Here is a 15,955-nt window from a genome sequence, read left to right on the forward strand (position 1 = left end):
GGAGCGGCCGTGACGCGTTCGCACTGCAGCCGCGCGCCCCAGCTTCGGAGCGCTGACCCCGGCCCCGCCGGCCCCGCCAGCCTCGCGCCTTGGCCGCGGGGCCCCAGCCGCAACCCCAGCGGTGCATGCTGTCCCTGGACTGAGTCGGCAGCCCGTGTCCTGCGAACGCCCAGACGGCCCTCTCGCCCGCCTCGGACCAGCTTCTCAGCACCAGCCGGGCGCCTCCCGCACCGCGGTCGCCCCGCAGCCCCCGCGCCGGCTCGGAGGGCGCAGCGCTCGGGAGGAGCCGCGCGGGGCGCTGATGCCGCAGGGCGCGCCGCGGAGCGCCCCGGAGCAGCAGAGTCTGCAGCAGCAGCAGCCGGCGAGGAGAGAGCAGCAGCAGCGGCGGCGGCGGCGGCGGCGGCGGCGGAGGCGCCCGGTCCTGGCCGCGCGGAGCGGACATGTGCAGGCTGGGCTAGGAGCCGCCGCCTCCCCCCCGCCCCGCGATGTATTCAGCGCCCTCCGCCTGCACTTGCCTGTAAGCGCCCGCCTGAGGCTGCCCACCCTGCCTGGATGCCTGTCCCTGTGCGTGTGGCTCTGTCTGTTTGCCCGTCTGCTCGCATGACTTTTTGCTTGCGTGTCTATCTGTCCATCCGCGTCCCCTCTCTCGGGTCCCACTGACCACCTTTCCCTCTTTCTCTCGCAGGTGTTTACACTTTCTACTGCTGTGCTTCCAGGTTCAGGTACGTGGGCTTCAGACTGAGAGGTTTCCCCCTCCCCCGCGCGCACTCTTCCTAGAGGTTCGGGCCGACCCCCCTTCCCGGGACCGCGCCCCCTCTCGGTGCCCCACCCCTCCCGGGCAACAAGCCCAGTGCACCTGTTCCCAGGGCGCGGAAGGGCGGCTTCGCGCGCGTCCTGCGCTGGTGGTGTTGGGCCAAGGGCTAGGAGCTGCTGCGGGGCTCTAGCCAGTGCGGGCTGGTAGGTAGATTTCCCAGAGCCCAAGGGCTTGGCCCAAGCGATGTGCGGGACACCAACCCCCGACTGCAGCTGGCGAGTGGTAGGGACCTAGGGGTTTTTCTGCCAACTGTCCCTTTACAGCCTGCCTGTGCTTGCAGACAAAAAGGTTGTTTTCAGTTGAGTGGATTTTGAGTCCAGGGAGAGCTTTAGTTGTAAATTACTCTGTGGGTGGGAGAAGGAGAGAGAGAGAGAGAGAGAGAGAGAGAGAGAGAGAGAGAGAGAGAGAGAGAGAGAGAGAGAGAGAGAGAGAGAAGACCGAGACTGACTGTTCCCCATCCTGCTGCGCTCCGCTCCACATGTCCTTGCCCAAGGTGGTGCAGCCCAGGGCTTGTTCCCTGCCTGGTCCCGGTTCACTCTCTGTGAATCAGAAGAGGGCTTGGCGCTCAGCCTGGAAAGCACTTGCTAAAATCTGATCTGTTACTTCAGCAGCTTTCAGACTCGGGAAGGTCTTGGCACACAGACAGTTGGAATGCTCTGGCTTCCAAAGCCGTGGAAATGAAGGAAAAGGGGGGGGGGGGTAGGGAGTCGACTTCAGCCCCGATTAGAACCAGACCAGGGCTGCCTCAGCGTGGTGTGTGTGTGAGGGGGGGGCGAAGGAAAGGGAATAGGAAACACCAGCTGCCCAATACCTCCACCTACCTACAGCAAAAAGGGAGGAGACTTAGGATAAACTGGACACAGGCCAAAAGAGGATTATCTGTCCCCTCCCCCCTCTCCGTGAAAGGCAGGTGTCCTTGCTGGGTTAATGGGAAGATGCTTGGTCAGAGCCTTCTGAGTTCTGGAGGTGTCTGGAGACAGTCCTGTACGTGGGCCAGAGGTGCTTTTCTCAGTTTTCTGGTACAGGAAGCTTGTGTGTAACTGCTGCTTGAGCAGTGCTTGCTGTTGGGTCTCGTGCATCTCTTTCCACTCTCTGGAGAAGACTGCTCCTTGGGACTGGCATGAAGCTCAGGGCAACCAGTTGAGACTGGGGACTGGAAGGCTAGATGGATGGACAGACTGATGGCCTCTTTCCTTCTGTTGGCCAGGCTGGGGTCCCCAGTGACTCCTTGAATCAATACAACTGGAGTCAGTAACTTAACGCTGGCTGTTTGCCAAAGCAGATGTGACCCTGTGTGGTGAAGCGGGTGTGTGTGTGTGGGGGGGGGGGGGATGGTCGATGTTAGGGAAAAGGGCCAGTGCCATGCATGGGCTGCTAGTTTGTCTGCAGCTGAGTCCCCAAGCAGAGGGCAGGTTCCAGGGTCACTCCAGGGGGTCTGCTTGTCTGGCTGGCCCAGTCTGGGCAGGAGTTGAGGAAATGGGTGTGGAGGCAGAAAGGAACCTTTGGTTCTTGCTGCCCAAACCTGCGCATGCTTGCTGCTCTCCGTTCTTAAGTAGGGCCCGGGAGGGGCTGCCGGGTGGTCTTTGTGTTCTCTGATGGGAATGTGAGGGAAGGCGTCTGCCTCCCACCTCCACCTCTGGGCCAGAACTAGAGCCAGCGTCTCTAGGCAGGAGCCGGGTGGTCTGCTTGGGTTAGGCCAAGAGGCCGGATCCGTGCAGGTGAGGGAACCTCCCCTCCCTCCCTTCCATCACCCTTCCTTTGCCCCTTTGTCCCCTGCAGCCACTGCACTTTTTTGAACTGCATAGGGCTGGTGTTTTTAACCCCTGGTCTTTATCTTTGGGACTGGCCGGGAGTGTCCTTGAAGATAACTCAGAGGATAGTGCCTAAATTTGGTGTGTCTGGAAGAGGATTCATAGCAACCCTCCATATATACATATATATGTGTGTATATATATATATCCAGTATTCCTAAAAGGTAAATAAATACCAGAGGAAATGATTAGCGGACTCATGGTCACTTTATAGTTCAGAGGCAGGGATAGAGTGGCCATAATGGTAGAGATGAAGATGACCATGAGTGTTAGGTCCAAATGTTGCAGAGGCAATTTGTCCGATGCTGTCCTGGGCAGGCTGCACAGGAGCACACGCAGAAGGAATGCCTTTGGTGTAAGTAGACCAGAAGGCCTTCCTATGTGAGGAAGGGCCCCAAGGACTTGGCAATAGGTGATCTCTGCCAGACCCCAGCTTCACTGTGCCCTCTTTGCCCTGTCTGTGGTTCTGTAGGAGTTTAGTTTCATCCTTTGTGAAAGGTGGCCCTTAAGCTGAAGTGCTGTGTGGCTGGGGCAGAAGGAATGTTGCTGATGGTGACCCAATCCGGGAGGCGTGTTGGCCAACTGAAAAGCTAGTGTACTTCCGTCTTTACTATTTTAGGGGATTGGTACAGTTTTAGCGGTGGAATTTCTGGGGGCCTCCCCTCCTCTCAGCCCTCAGTCATGAGGCCTCAAATGGATTCCCCTAAGTTAGGTTTCCATGAACACACTCAATGCCAGATACTGTCCTCCGGCCACCACCAGTGTGGTGAGCCCCGCCTTCACCCACTGACCACCCTGGGAAGTGGGAAGCTGGGAATTTAATAAAAACCCCTTCATCCTTTCTCCACACGACTCAGGACACCGCAGATAGCTCAAATCAGAAGAATTTAAAAAATTTCCGCGGGGAGCAGGCAGCGTGACCAGTAAATTGCTTTTCTGCACTTGGCTGAGCTCTGACAATGACACCGGGCCAGGCTTTTCACGAAGCTCTGCCGGCACCTGCCCGACATTGTTCCTGCCGCCAGGCTCCACTGGGTCCTTGCCTTCCTTAGACAGGCTAGCATAAGGCAGGCCAGTGCGGGAGGTATGTGTGTGTGGGGGCTTCCTCCAGCCTCTTGTCCCTCCTGCTAGCCCCTTGTTCTTCCACAGGGCTACTTCCTGTCTCACCAGGAGGTGTCGGAGTTTGGAGTTCTAGTCATACCCCTCCCTCCCCGCTTGGCCTGACCACCCGCGCCTAGCCTCCTGTCTGAGGCTGAGAGCCTTCCTTTAGGCTAGCCAGCTAGGGATGGCCTTTGCATCAAGAGGAGGGTGGTCCTGTTGGATGGTATTAATTAATTAATTAATTAATTGATTTATTATTTATACAATATTCTGTCCACATGCAGGCCTGAAGAGGGCACCAGGCCTTATTACAGATGGTTGTGAGCCACCATGTGGTTGCTGGGAATTGAACTCAGGACCTTTGGAAGAGCAGGCAGTGCTCTTAACCGCTGAACCATCTCTCCAGCCCCCATGGATGGTGTTTTAAGTTATTAAAAGCAGCATCATTCATTGGTCCATTCAGCTGAATTTCCATTCAGCACTTAGCCTGCTTCTTGTTGGCCCTGGGATCCTAGGCGGTTGGTCCTTGTTGAACCTAGACAATCTCTGGCCTCAAGATTCTTCCAGCCTAGAGGGGGACACTGCTGGATGTTCCAGCATTGTGACGCGCGGTCTTCCAATTCCTGGGAAGCATCTTACCTAGGTGCAAAAGGGGTTGATTGTAAGAATGTAAGGCATCTCATATAGAGAAGCGATGTTCATCCTTCTAGCTTTCTACGGGGAAGCCAGGTAGGATGGAGTCACATTCCTGCCTCCCAGACGGAGAAAGCCAGATAGAGAACTAGCCAGGAAGGGATTTGTTCAGGGCCATGGCAACAAGCCAAGAATCTGGATTTAAGATCTTGTATTAATTCTATCTCTTCTAGAAGGAATCCTGCAGTTTACTAGTAGGGGAAAGAGTCTCAGGAGGCAGGCATGGTGGGGGTCCTTAGTGGGAAGGATCTCACGAGGGTAGGTGATGCTAAAAGAGGGCAGCTGCCTCTCTGTTCCTGACAGGAGTCTCCACTCTCCTGGGAAAGGTTTGATCTTGGAGGGCCCCAGAGCTAGATGTGGGTGCCTCCTTCCCAGGGCAGAAAGAGGGGAGGGGTGGGGCACCCTGCCAGCATTCCTGCAGCCAGGGAAGGTCACCCACTTGCTTTGAGATAAGGAGGTGGATTTTTAAAATTTCTGTGGTTGGCGCAGTTGTGGTTGGGTGTCAGTGGACCGGGGGCAGCCTGTCACAGTCACAGGTGTGGCCTCCTCCCTGCCCTGGGGCAGCACTGTGGTTCTCTGGGCCGCCAAAGGAAGGCTGAGAGGGAACAGGGAGGACGCATCTATCCCCAGTACGACTTTGTGGTTCTGACTTGGTCCTGTAGCAGGAAAGGTGTGAGGGTGCCGGCCTGCAAGGCTGCTGACAAGAGCTCCAACCCACTGTGTTTGCTGGGTGCCTGGTATTGTCTTAACACTGCCCAGGTTCTAGCTCACCACCAGTTTGGGGTTAGGGAGCAAGGGCCTTAGCACTACACAGTAACCTGTCCTTGGTCACACAGCAAAAAGGAAGCATAGCTAAGGATTCGACTCTGGATGCCTGAATCTACGGCCCAGGTTAAAAGGCAATTTGAGGGCTTTTCATTCATACAGCTTGGTTCAAGCTGTGGCTCTGCCTTCTGTGTGCTGTGTGACCTTGGGGCGAGTTACTTCACCTCCCTGATGCTTAACTTCTGTAAGTGTAAAATGGTAAAAACACCACTCTCCCCTCCAAACAAACAAACAAACAAAAGCCCCAATAAAATAGTGGCTGTCGTCTAAGAGGATTAGATGGCAGTTCTAGGCCTGACTGCCGTGTCTCTGGTCCTAGGAGGATTCTTGCCTGCCTCTGTTGCCTGTCGTGTGTGTGTGTGTGTGTGTGTGTGTGTGTGTGTGTGTGTGTGTGTTCATCTGTTCTGATGAACTTGTGTGTGTCCTTGACTTGGTTGGCCAGACTAGTCACTAAAAGGGCCTGCGGCAGACCCCTGGAGGAAAGAGTGTGCTGACATGCTGACATTTCTCCCCTAGGCCGAGGCAGGAGGAGAGGCACACGGCCTTACCTTAGGATGAGTTTAGGCCTGCTGCCACACCTTGGGCCTGAGGTGAAAATTTGTTCTGGAACATTGGCGGGCAAGTGGTTCCTTAGACTGTGGGACTGGCTGACTGGTAGCTCTTAGGCTCTGACATCTAAGTGACATATAAAATGTTGCCATGGTGACGATGGGGCCAGAGACACTGTACATTGGTCGGCAGAGGGCCACAGAACAAAGACTCCAAGGTTACAGGATCAGTCTCTGCCTTGGCTCAGTCTACCCTGGAGCGTTGCTCTGCTTGGTTCATCCAGCTGGGTAGGAGCTGGGCACTGGAAGCTTGTGAAGGGCCCTGTGCAAGACAGTGGTGTCAGAGAGGCCTGGGTTTTGATTCTGCAGCCCTTCAGCCCATGATCTGTGGTCTTCCACCTGCTGTTTTCCCTATCTCTGTAAAGTGGGTTAATTAAAGTGAAGTACCTCCTTAGGGTTAGTGAGAGCTAAATGAGATGTTCTATAGAGAGTGGCCAACACTCAACCCAATAACCGAGTGGTTGTAATTGCCCGGTCGATTGTCTGCTGTGTCCTATGTGCACCGTGCGCTGCCACGGGCTAGAGAAAGCAAAGAAGGAAATGTTCCTTGGCTGGGTGGCAGCAAGTACTCCGGTCTGTTGGGAGCAGGAATCTGAATTTAGCTCTGAGTATTAATTCCACCATTCAGGGTGCATGGCTTTGGGCAAGACCTTGAGCCTCTTGGCGTAACCACTTCCTCATCACTTATGAAGAGGGATTAATTATGTTATTCCCAAGGCTTTGCAGGGCGGCACTCATCTGTAACTCAACACGGAGGAGACCGAGGCAGGATGTTGAGTCAGCCTGGGGCATTATAGTGAGAACCTGTTCCAGAAAGTTACAACGGGCACAGCAGAAATTTTCAAGAATTTCCCAGAATCATTGACAGGATTAATGAAGGCAGTATCTTGGACCAAGCATGCAATGGACACTCATAAACAAACTAATGAGCATTTATAGGATACCTGCGCTATTCCTGGAGTCCAGTGGGTTTGGTCTTCAAGGCTTTTGCTTTCCCTCAGTGGACTACATGAGGAGGTCACAGGCACTTTGGGTTGCCTCCCCCCTCCTCCACCTTCTGCCTTGGAATCCCATGGCACTTGTCACTTTCTCTGGTCAACTGCGCTCTTTGCAGGGACAGGATAGAGTCTGAGGTCTGAACTCAGTCCACTGGTCACACCCTGCCTTGGGCTCTTACCAGCTGTGTGATGGAGAGGATTGATTGGCCTCCTCACTAATGGAACACCAGGATACAGTGTCGCCCCTGGGGTTGCTGGGAAGGGGACTGTGGTCCCTGGGGGAGCCCTTGGCACAGAGCCAGGCTCTTTTCAGATGTTAAGTGAAGCAGAATTGTAGCTCTCAGCTATGGACTTCTTGAAGCCTGTTTGCCCATCAAACAGCTTGCACTTATTTTTAGAGATCCAGGGGAGACAGATGCAGGCTCTGGGCACTGGATGGACCCTCTCAGCTCAGTGAGCAGAGGGGCTTAGGGGCCTGGAGTCCCTGTGCTCACTGCCTCTGTTCTAGGTGCTGGGCCCCTAGGGGATTTATACCTGTCCCAGCCCTCAGGCAGCAGGCCCCGAGGAGTGCTATTGGAGAATGGAGCTTGGACCCTGAAACCAGACCACAGCCAGGGCAGTTGAATAGATGAAGAGTGTACTGCGAACCTGCAGGTGCATGTGTGTGAGCTCACCTAAGGTCGCCGAGGACCGTGGAACAGGCTACCTCGAAGAAGGGAACAACATTTTGTGCTCAGTGTGCTGCAAACCCTTTGTGGCCACTGGAGCGTCACGCTTAGGCCCGGGCTGATAGAAAGAAAGGCCCTTGTGGGCACTGAGCCCTGGAAAAAGAGCTTGTTTGTCATCTCCTGGGCATGCTGACTACCCCTGCCCATGACTTCAGGGAGGTGGAGTGACACAGATGCTGTCAGGGGACGAGAGGAGGGAAAAAGAGCTCAGTTCACACGAGTCCTGCCCCTCACCAGGCTAGCCGCAGGATTGACTACCTGCCCAGTATTGACAATCTGTATGGGGAAGGCTGATGTATGGGGAGAGGGAGGCTGGACCTTGGGCCCAGCCCCCATTCTGCAGTGCCCCACCCATGCTGATGGCTTGGCCCTGCCAATCAATACATTGATAGCCCTGGGAGCTTAATGGACAGGCTGGGGGTGGGGAAAAGGCCCTTTGCGGCCACACTGTCTATCCAGGCTGCAGTGGGTGCGGGGAGCATGTTGGGAGAGGCCATAAGCTTGGGCTGTTGGGAGCATGGGGCATCAAAGGGGGCTGAGAGGGGGCACCTTAGTCCCCTTTTTATGAAGCAGTGCCAGTTGGATTAAACTGACGCTTCAAAGCTGAATGTGTTCAGATCTTGTTGGCTCTGCTGTGTCCTGTGTGCCTTGACAAGTCTCTTGTCCTCTCTGTGCCTCCCTGTGTCACAAGGAGCCTAGAGGTAGGGTCCTTTGGGCTTGCTCAAGTTCATTGAGGAATGAGCCGATGGCCCCTGGGCAGTGCTTACCGTCTGCCTGGGAATTCAGAGCCACCGTGAGTCACATAGCCAACTCCAGGCTGCCCTTGAGGAAGCATTTGGAGGGGGCAGGCTACCTTTTGGAGTGGAGAAGGAAGCTGACTTTACTGGAATCCATTCTTAGAAGGCTTGAAATCTTGGGCTTGAACCTAGAATTTGAAGGAGCTATAAAAGCCCTCGGCTCCTGCTGCCGCTTGAACTTGTGGTTGTCTTTCTTGGGACTAGGGAGGTCCTTCACTCCTGGGCAGGGACGTCTGGAGATGGACATGGATGGCAAGAGGTCTCAAGAATCTGAGGGTAGCTGGGGGACTTCATTTTCCTCTTGCACAGGGGAGTTCAGGTTTCTAGTTCCTCTGTGTTCGGTATCCTCTTCCTTAGCCATGCCATAGGTTCTGATCCGGCTTTTCCCAGAGTGCAGCTGTATCCTTTTACTTGCGTCATGCATGTTCAGATCTGTCAGATGGCTACCCCATGTATGAGCACCGAGATGCTGAGTCTGTAAACCTGAGAGCCTAGATGGCTACTAACTAATACCTAACAGGTGGGTAGCAGATGCAATACGGATAGGTGGGTCAGGCAATGGTGCAAAATTTTATCATGCTACTTATAACAGCACTGAACTAGACACATCATCGCTCATGTCTGGAATTTTCTGTCTAATGTGTTTGGTTCTTAGTTGGCCAGGTATAGCTGAAACCCAGGATGAGGGAACCCTGGTGGGAGGGAGGTGTGGACGAAGTGGCTGGCTTGAACGCTAGACGCAGGTGAAGTTGTGTTTGATTCTTGAGTCCTCTTCTCACTCTTTCCATGACTTAGGACACGTGACCTCCCCCAAGCCTTACTTTCCCCAGCTTTGACGTGGGGATGCTAATCATTCCTGCTTATGACATCACTCTGGTGACTGTGTAAGATAGGTCACCCACAGTGGCGGTGACTTATCATGGCTGCTGAGCTGGAGAGCTGGCCCAGCAAGAGCTTTCTATGCGAGTGAGGACCTGAGTTCAAATCCCCAGAGTGCACATAAAGTTGGGCATGGAAGTGCACACCTAATAATCTCAGCTCTCCTATGGCGAGACAGTAGGTGGAGTCAGGAGGACCTCCAAAGCTCGTGGGCCAGAGGGCCTGGTGTATATAGCAGAGAACAATAACAGAAAGAGATCCCGTCTCAAACAAGGGAAGAGACAAGGACTGACATGTTCTTTGACTTCCACGCATGCACCTCAGCATACAACCCCCCTCCAAATATGCACACATACTCAGGTGCACACACAGAGATTAAAAACCCCATGGCTGTTCATAAAGCAAGACTTAAAAAAAATAATGTAATGGCTGTTACAGTTACTAAATGTAATTTTTTCCCAAGGTAAATGTTATAAAAAAATTCCATTTTGCAGATAGGAAAATGGGAGTCAGCTGTTGTGGTTGGAGCCAGGTAACCTGCAGGTCGAATGGTACCTGTTATCCTGGTGTCAGAGGTTCATGTAGTGGCCTGGATCTTGATGGATGTCTTCAGGAGGTGGCAATGTACATGGTCTGGGGAGAATGGGGATGCTCCCAGACAGGCTTCTCAGAGTCGGGGCTGAAGCCTTCGAAGAAGATGGAGGATGTGTGGCAGGTGTCCCCGTGGTCTCCAGAAGCTGGCAGAACTCCCTTTCGTATCGATCAGATTATCACCAGGATGAGGGCAGTAGGTGTGGAGTACAGGCAGGGGCCGGATATTGTGCTTGGGAAGCTGGGGCCTGGCAGGTTTCTGAGCAGGAAGGAGCACCCTTCACTGAACTGAGAGTACTCTAGAGGAAGACAGGATGCAAGCCGAGGCGTGTGGGCTCTGTCTACTGAGCGCTGTGTTGACATTCCTAGGCTAAGGCTTTGGGAGAGCCCAGGATCGGAATGAGGTTCGAGCCGCTAGGGTCCTTGTTCATGTGCAGCTCCTGGACTGGGGAGCAAATATTTGGGAAGGGAAAGGGCCAGGTTGGGAGTTCTTGGAGTCTTAGGCTGCATGAACAATATCAGTCTCCCACTATGGAGAGCCCGCTTTGACCATGGATCACCTGTGGGTGTAGCATTGAGGGAGGTAGGGCCACATTGTCTATGTATTAGGTCTTCTTGCTTTCTTGTGTGTTTTATGGCTTTTTGCTCATCCCAAAGTTTTTTGACTCCTGATCATTGTACACCTGGAGGATATCAGGCTGGCAGATCGCTCTTAGGTACCATAGCCAAGAAAGCTGCCACTCACTCCACCAGAAAGCGGGGACAGTGACTCTCCCAAAGCAAGCTTGCATTGCATAGCTCTGGGCAGCGAAGCCTAAAATTTGGTGTACCCATTCCCAGCCTTATGGCTCTTGAGGGTGGCCTCAAGGTCCAACTTGGGAAATGGGATTTCCCTGGCTCCCTGATATTCCAAAGCTCTGGAGTTGGTGGAGCTAGAACAGGGGTATGGCCTGGGTCTTCTCAGCAAGATGCCTGGAGCAAAGTGATGTGCGCGGTTCCCCCCATAGCACAGCATCCCTTGCTTCCCTCTGCCAGGCACTTTGGGTATCTGGATGGGAAGGGAAGGGCTTGCTGCTGGCCTCCAGTCATTTGGCAAACACTGCTGATTGCTTCCTGGGGACAAGCTGATACCCAGGAATGAGACTGGTTTTCCAAACCCTGGGAACAATAGCATGCCAAGACCCTGCCCTGTGAGGTAATGTTGAGGGAATCTCTAATGCGGGCTTCTAATGGCAGGTAGAGGGGCTGGTGCCCTGGACCCTCCAGAGGTTTTGATAGGAAGTCTAGGGTATCCAGCCTTTCCAGAAGAAGAGCCCAGTTTTCTGCAGAGGCCACCCGCTACTTCCCTAGGGATCGCCCTGGTCAGACTATGGCTTAAGTGGTGGAAGCTAGGCAAGATGGATTGTGTCCCCACATCCTGGGGCAGGGCCACCCAATAGACCTTGCTGACCCTGGGTCACTCTGTTGCTTCTGTCCAGCGGGCCAGGAAAAAAAGTCATTAATAGAAGGACAGCTTCTGGGGTAGGAAAGCGCCCCTTGGGAACCGGTGATGAGGAGACTGGCTTGACCTTCAGTCAATAGGGTCTCCTGTGAGAGGAGGAGCGGTGGAGGACAGGGATCCTGTGCCTACTTTGGGGGGAGGGGATAGGGCTAAGTTGACTCCAGGAATCATTCCAGAAAGGTCAATGGCCCCAAGTGTAGGGTCTTCCCGAAACATACCCTCCGTGTGTGGGCCTCCATGGCTGTCAGGGTGGGAGGAGAGGCAGACCCTGGTACTGTGGGTGGGCCTCATGGCTGGTGGAAACTGAGGGAAGCGCATAGTAGTTGCAGAATGGGTATTTGTGAACCTCGATTTCCGCTTAGCAGAGCTTCACTCGGAGTCTTGTCAAAAGTTCTGGCGCTTGCTCAGATGTGGAAGTAACTGCCATGTTGCTTTTTGTATTTAGTCTTCATAGCAACCCCCGAGGTGGGTACTGTCTTCATCATGTACATTGTGAGGAAACTGAGTCACAGAGATCTCATAGTTAAGGCGATGGCTTGGGCTGCCAGGGTCCAGAGAGCTCTAGCAATGGTTGGGTGAGCAATGGTTTTCTGGGACTGGGGTCTTGTGTGCTAGCATTGTACCAGACTTGGTGGGGTCACAGAACAAACCCCTAATTCTAACCATTACCCCAGCACATCTTGCAGGACAAACTGTCATCATTCTAGCCTTGTCCTGACTTCTAAGATGGGATGGGCCGCCCAGCTAACTAGCAGGTACAGGTGAATGTAACTTAATTCTTAATGGCATGGCAGGACTTCATCTGTTCATTCATTCATTCATTCATTCACGCATTTGTTGGAACAAATGCTTGTGTGTCTGTGCTGGGGCTCTTGGGACAGTGGCCCAGGAGAGAGAGCGAGAACTCTGGCTTTCACGGTGCCGTCAGTGTCGTTAGGGCAGACAGATGGAAGCTGAGTAGGTAAATGTTATGTTGAGTTGCAGGTGCCAGGAGGGATCTCGTAGTAGGGAGGCGTGGAGAATGGCAGGGGGAGGGCAACCCGAGGAGGTCTGTTTGGGCAGAGACCTGAGAGAAATGAGCATAGAGAACTGAGAGAGCCGGAGAGCAGGTGCAAAGGACCTGAGTCGGTGTGTGCTAAGTATTAGGAGGGTTTCAGAGACTTTCAAGCTAAGGTGGTAGGACTGGCCCGGAAGAAATAAAAGAGGCTAAGAGAAGAAGAGGAGGGAAAGCATGGTGGGGGGGCTGCTTGTTGGCCTGGAGGCCTCAGGGAGGACCTCTGAGGGTGAGGAAGCCCTGAGGAGTGTGGACAGGGAGGATTCTATGGCAGGGCTGTGTTTGGTAGAGGATGGGTTATCAGCAGGGCACAATTGGACTGGACTGAGGAGGAGAGGGGTGCATACTGTTTAGGGGAGGGGCTGTATTCTTGAAGATGGATGGGAGCAGAGATTGCGGGAGCAACCTAAGAAGGCTTTCTGGAGGGTGTGGCTTGAGGAGAACTAAGTGGCAAGAGGGCCACAGCGTTAGCATGGGGGATTTAAATTGGTGACAGTACGGGGCCTGGGACATGGGCCAGTACCGTGGAGTGAGTGTGAGGGTTCCCGTGGAGATCCCGGGGACGTGGCAATGCTGGTTTCTGGCGCAGTGGCCAGTACTTGTGATTGCTCGCGCTGACTTTTCTCTGCCATGTGTCCCTCCATCTTCTCCCTGAAGCCCTGTGGACACTGGTTCTCTTTATAGTTGCTCAGGTGCTCCATTGGGAGAGGGGGCTCTGTACTAAAAGGGGATCGGAGCAGAGCAACCTGCATGCCAAGGTCACAGAGAACGCCACGTGCCGGCAGGTGGGTAGATCTAGATACCCAGGCCCGATTCTCAGCTTTATTATTTCCCAGCAGCCTCCGTTGCCTTGTCTGTGAAATGGGGCCTGGCCAAAGGGGGGTGTAGCGGAGAGACTCACCATTGGCTCCTCCCCTTGCATAGGTGTTGGCGGCCGAGGAGAACGTGGACTTCCGCATCCATGTGGAGAACCAGACGCGGGCTCGCGATGATGTGAGCCGGAAGCAGCTGCGCTTGTACCAGCTCTACAGCAGGACCAGTGGGAAGCACATTCAAGTCTTGGGCCGTAGGATCAGTGCCCGTGGCGAGGACGGGGACAAGTATGGTATGTGTCAGACCCTACCCACACACCTTGCACATGCTCTCGCCAGCCTTGGAGAGTTCCCATGCAAATCCCGGCTCTGTATTGTCCTGGATGCATGGCCTGGGACCTAGTGTTAGCTCTCCTGGGTCTCAGTTTCTCAGTCTGTAAAATGGGGGGGGGCATTAGTGAGCTCTTAAGAAGCTCATTGAATAAATGAATAAAAAGCACCCCTTCCACGGTCGCTTGGGTGAGAATGCCCAAATGTCAGTGTCGGTTCCCTGCACCACCGCTCCCTCCTGCCCAGGTTCAGCTTCTGGGAAGGGTGGAAGCCTCTGGTTCTGCTCTCTGGATGCTCTAGTGGGGAAGTCATCTTCATGAGTGCTTCTGGAGTGTGTGTCTGTGTATGCAAATGTGCATGTGTGTATTCAGCTTGACCTTGTACACCCATAAGACATGGGTACTCACAACAACGTGGGTCATGGACCCTGTGACCTTCTCTTGGTCCCTGAACAGCTCAGTTCTCCTGGGGGAGGGGCTGCTGAGGAGCACTTGCAGCCTTCCTCTCTGCTGCAGAAGTCAGAAGAGGAACACTGGAACTTTTTTCTCTTCCCTAGACCCCAGCACATGAAATGGAGCAGACATAACTTCACCTCCTTAGCACTCTGAAGAGGATTCAGCCAAGACAGATGCTGGGCAAATATTAAACATGCAGATATTTTATTTGAAGTTGCTGGACAGGGTTTGGCGGTAGTAGTGCATGCTTTTAATCCCAACACTTGGAAGGCAGAGGCGGGCGAATCTCTGAGTTTGAGGCCAGCCTGGTCTACAGAGTGAGTTTTATGACAGCCAGGGCTACACAGAGAAACCCTGTCCCAGGGAGAAAAGAAACAAAACCCAAAAACAACGTCTTTAAAATTGCTAGACAGAAAGACCTGGGACTGCCAGGAGGCTTCCTGGTCCTTACCCATCTCTGGGATGCAAGTCCCCAGCCTTCTGTCTCCTTGGGCCCAGGTCCTAGAGGTAGCGGCTGGGGGTGGGGTCCTGCACGTGTGCCGAGCCTGCCAGCTTCGCCTTTCTGGGATGGTGCCCTATCGGCCCCTGCCCGTTGCCATCAGGACATGACAACAAGACGAATAATTTCTTGGACCTTTTATCTGGGACACCATTTATTTTCCCACAGCCCGAGGGCAGTACTGACCTCATGGTACGGCCCTGAGTGAGGCAGCTGCACCATACTGGGGGCTGGGCCAGGCTGGGCAGCATGGGCTGGTCCCGGGCCCCAGCACCTCCAGGCCAGCTGCCTCCTCGGCTTCCAGCACAGTCATTCTTCATGGCTCCTCTCCTTTTCTCCTCTTCCTGTTTCATGCCCCTTCCCCTCTTTGTTTTGCTCCATCCCTGTTCCTCACTGTCCTTCCTTGCTCTGACCACAGCTTCCCTTCTTGCAGGTTTCAGGCCTTCTGGTTCCTGTGGGGGGCACCCCCAGATGCTAGGCTGTGCAGGGCAGACCCAGGTGGTAGTTTTCCCTGGGATCCTCTGCCCAGTGCTGCCAGGGAAGGGGCAGCTGGCTGGCCAAGCAGGAGGAGGTGCCCTCCTGGGGTGTCCCCGGAGCTCACTCTGGCCCCTCCAGGCTGGAGAATACAAGGGGAGGGGGGTCAGACCCTGGTTGAGCCATCTGTCCACACCCTGGGAAGGGAGGCAGGGACTGGGGAGGGAGAGGAGCCCAAAGTGGTCCACACTCTCTGCAGAGGCTGGCCCGCTAGCCAGTTCAATTGGGCCACTCTGTGACCTCCACCAAGCACTTTGCCTTCTCTGTCCCCATTTCTCATTTGTACAGTGTCGTTAACATGCACATGGCTCTGAGGGAGGGATCTAGTCAAAATGTCCTCAGTGATCCGTGGGTCGGGGGTGTGCTCTGAGTCCGCCTCCACTCTGGCCAGCACCCAGGTGGTTCTGACAGAAGCCCTCTTTGATTCTAGAACTGGCCTGGCTTGCCACTCTTCTCGGGCTTCATCCTCTCTCTCAAGGAACATGTTTGCATGATTGTCCAGCCCCCCCAACACCCAGGGCAACGTGGGGCCTTGCGGGCTGTCGCTGATCCATTTGAATGTCCCATTAGAAACGCAGATGAGGCTGGGAGACCCCATCTGTGAGCCCTGGGAGAGGAAGTGAGACAATGGAGCCCACAGAGGCTTCCAATCTAGATGATCAATACAAATATTATTGGGAGGGTGATTTATGTGACCACGCAGGGCAGGAGGATGGGCTGCCTCTCTGCATCAGAGAGCTGCCTTGCTGGGGGAGGGGCAGCGGGGTGCAGGGCACTTCAGAACCTGCTCTGTCTTCTCAGGGCTGGGTCCGGACCACCAGAGTCTTGTGGTATCCACTTGGCTTCCCGGCCTTGTGTCGTCTGCTGGACCGGAAGTTCACATCAGATGTCAAATGGACACCTAGAATCCTCAGCTTTGGGTCTG

The 15,955-nt window shown here is 54.3% G+C and overlaps 1 protein-coding gene across 1 annotated transcript in view; it reads left to right on the forward strand.

The window, feature by feature from the left end:
* Nucleotides 1–364: 364 nt before the first annotated feature.
* Fgf18 (fibroblast growth factor 18) overlaps nt 365–15,955 on the forward strand; it is a 31,415-nt gene continuing 15,824 nt past the window's right edge. Inside the window, exons 1-3 of the mRNA XM_075941358.1 lie at nt 365–517; nt 686–722; nt 13,325–13,505. Of these exons, the coding sequence (XP_075797473.1) occupies nt 486–517; nt 686–722; nt 13,325–13,505 (250 nt within the window). The 5' untranslated portion in view covers nt 365–485. The remainder of the gene's footprint in view (nt 518–685; nt 723–13,324; nt 13,506–15,955) is intronic.

The sequence above is a fragment of the Microtus pennsylvanicus genome, chromosome 11 (assembly GCF_037038515.1).
Source record: "Microtus pennsylvanicus isolate mMicPen1 chromosome 11, mMicPen1.hap1, whole genome shotgun sequence".
Lineage (NCBI taxonomy): Eukaryota > Metazoa > Chordata > Mammalia > Rodentia > Cricetidae > Microtus > Microtus pennsylvanicus.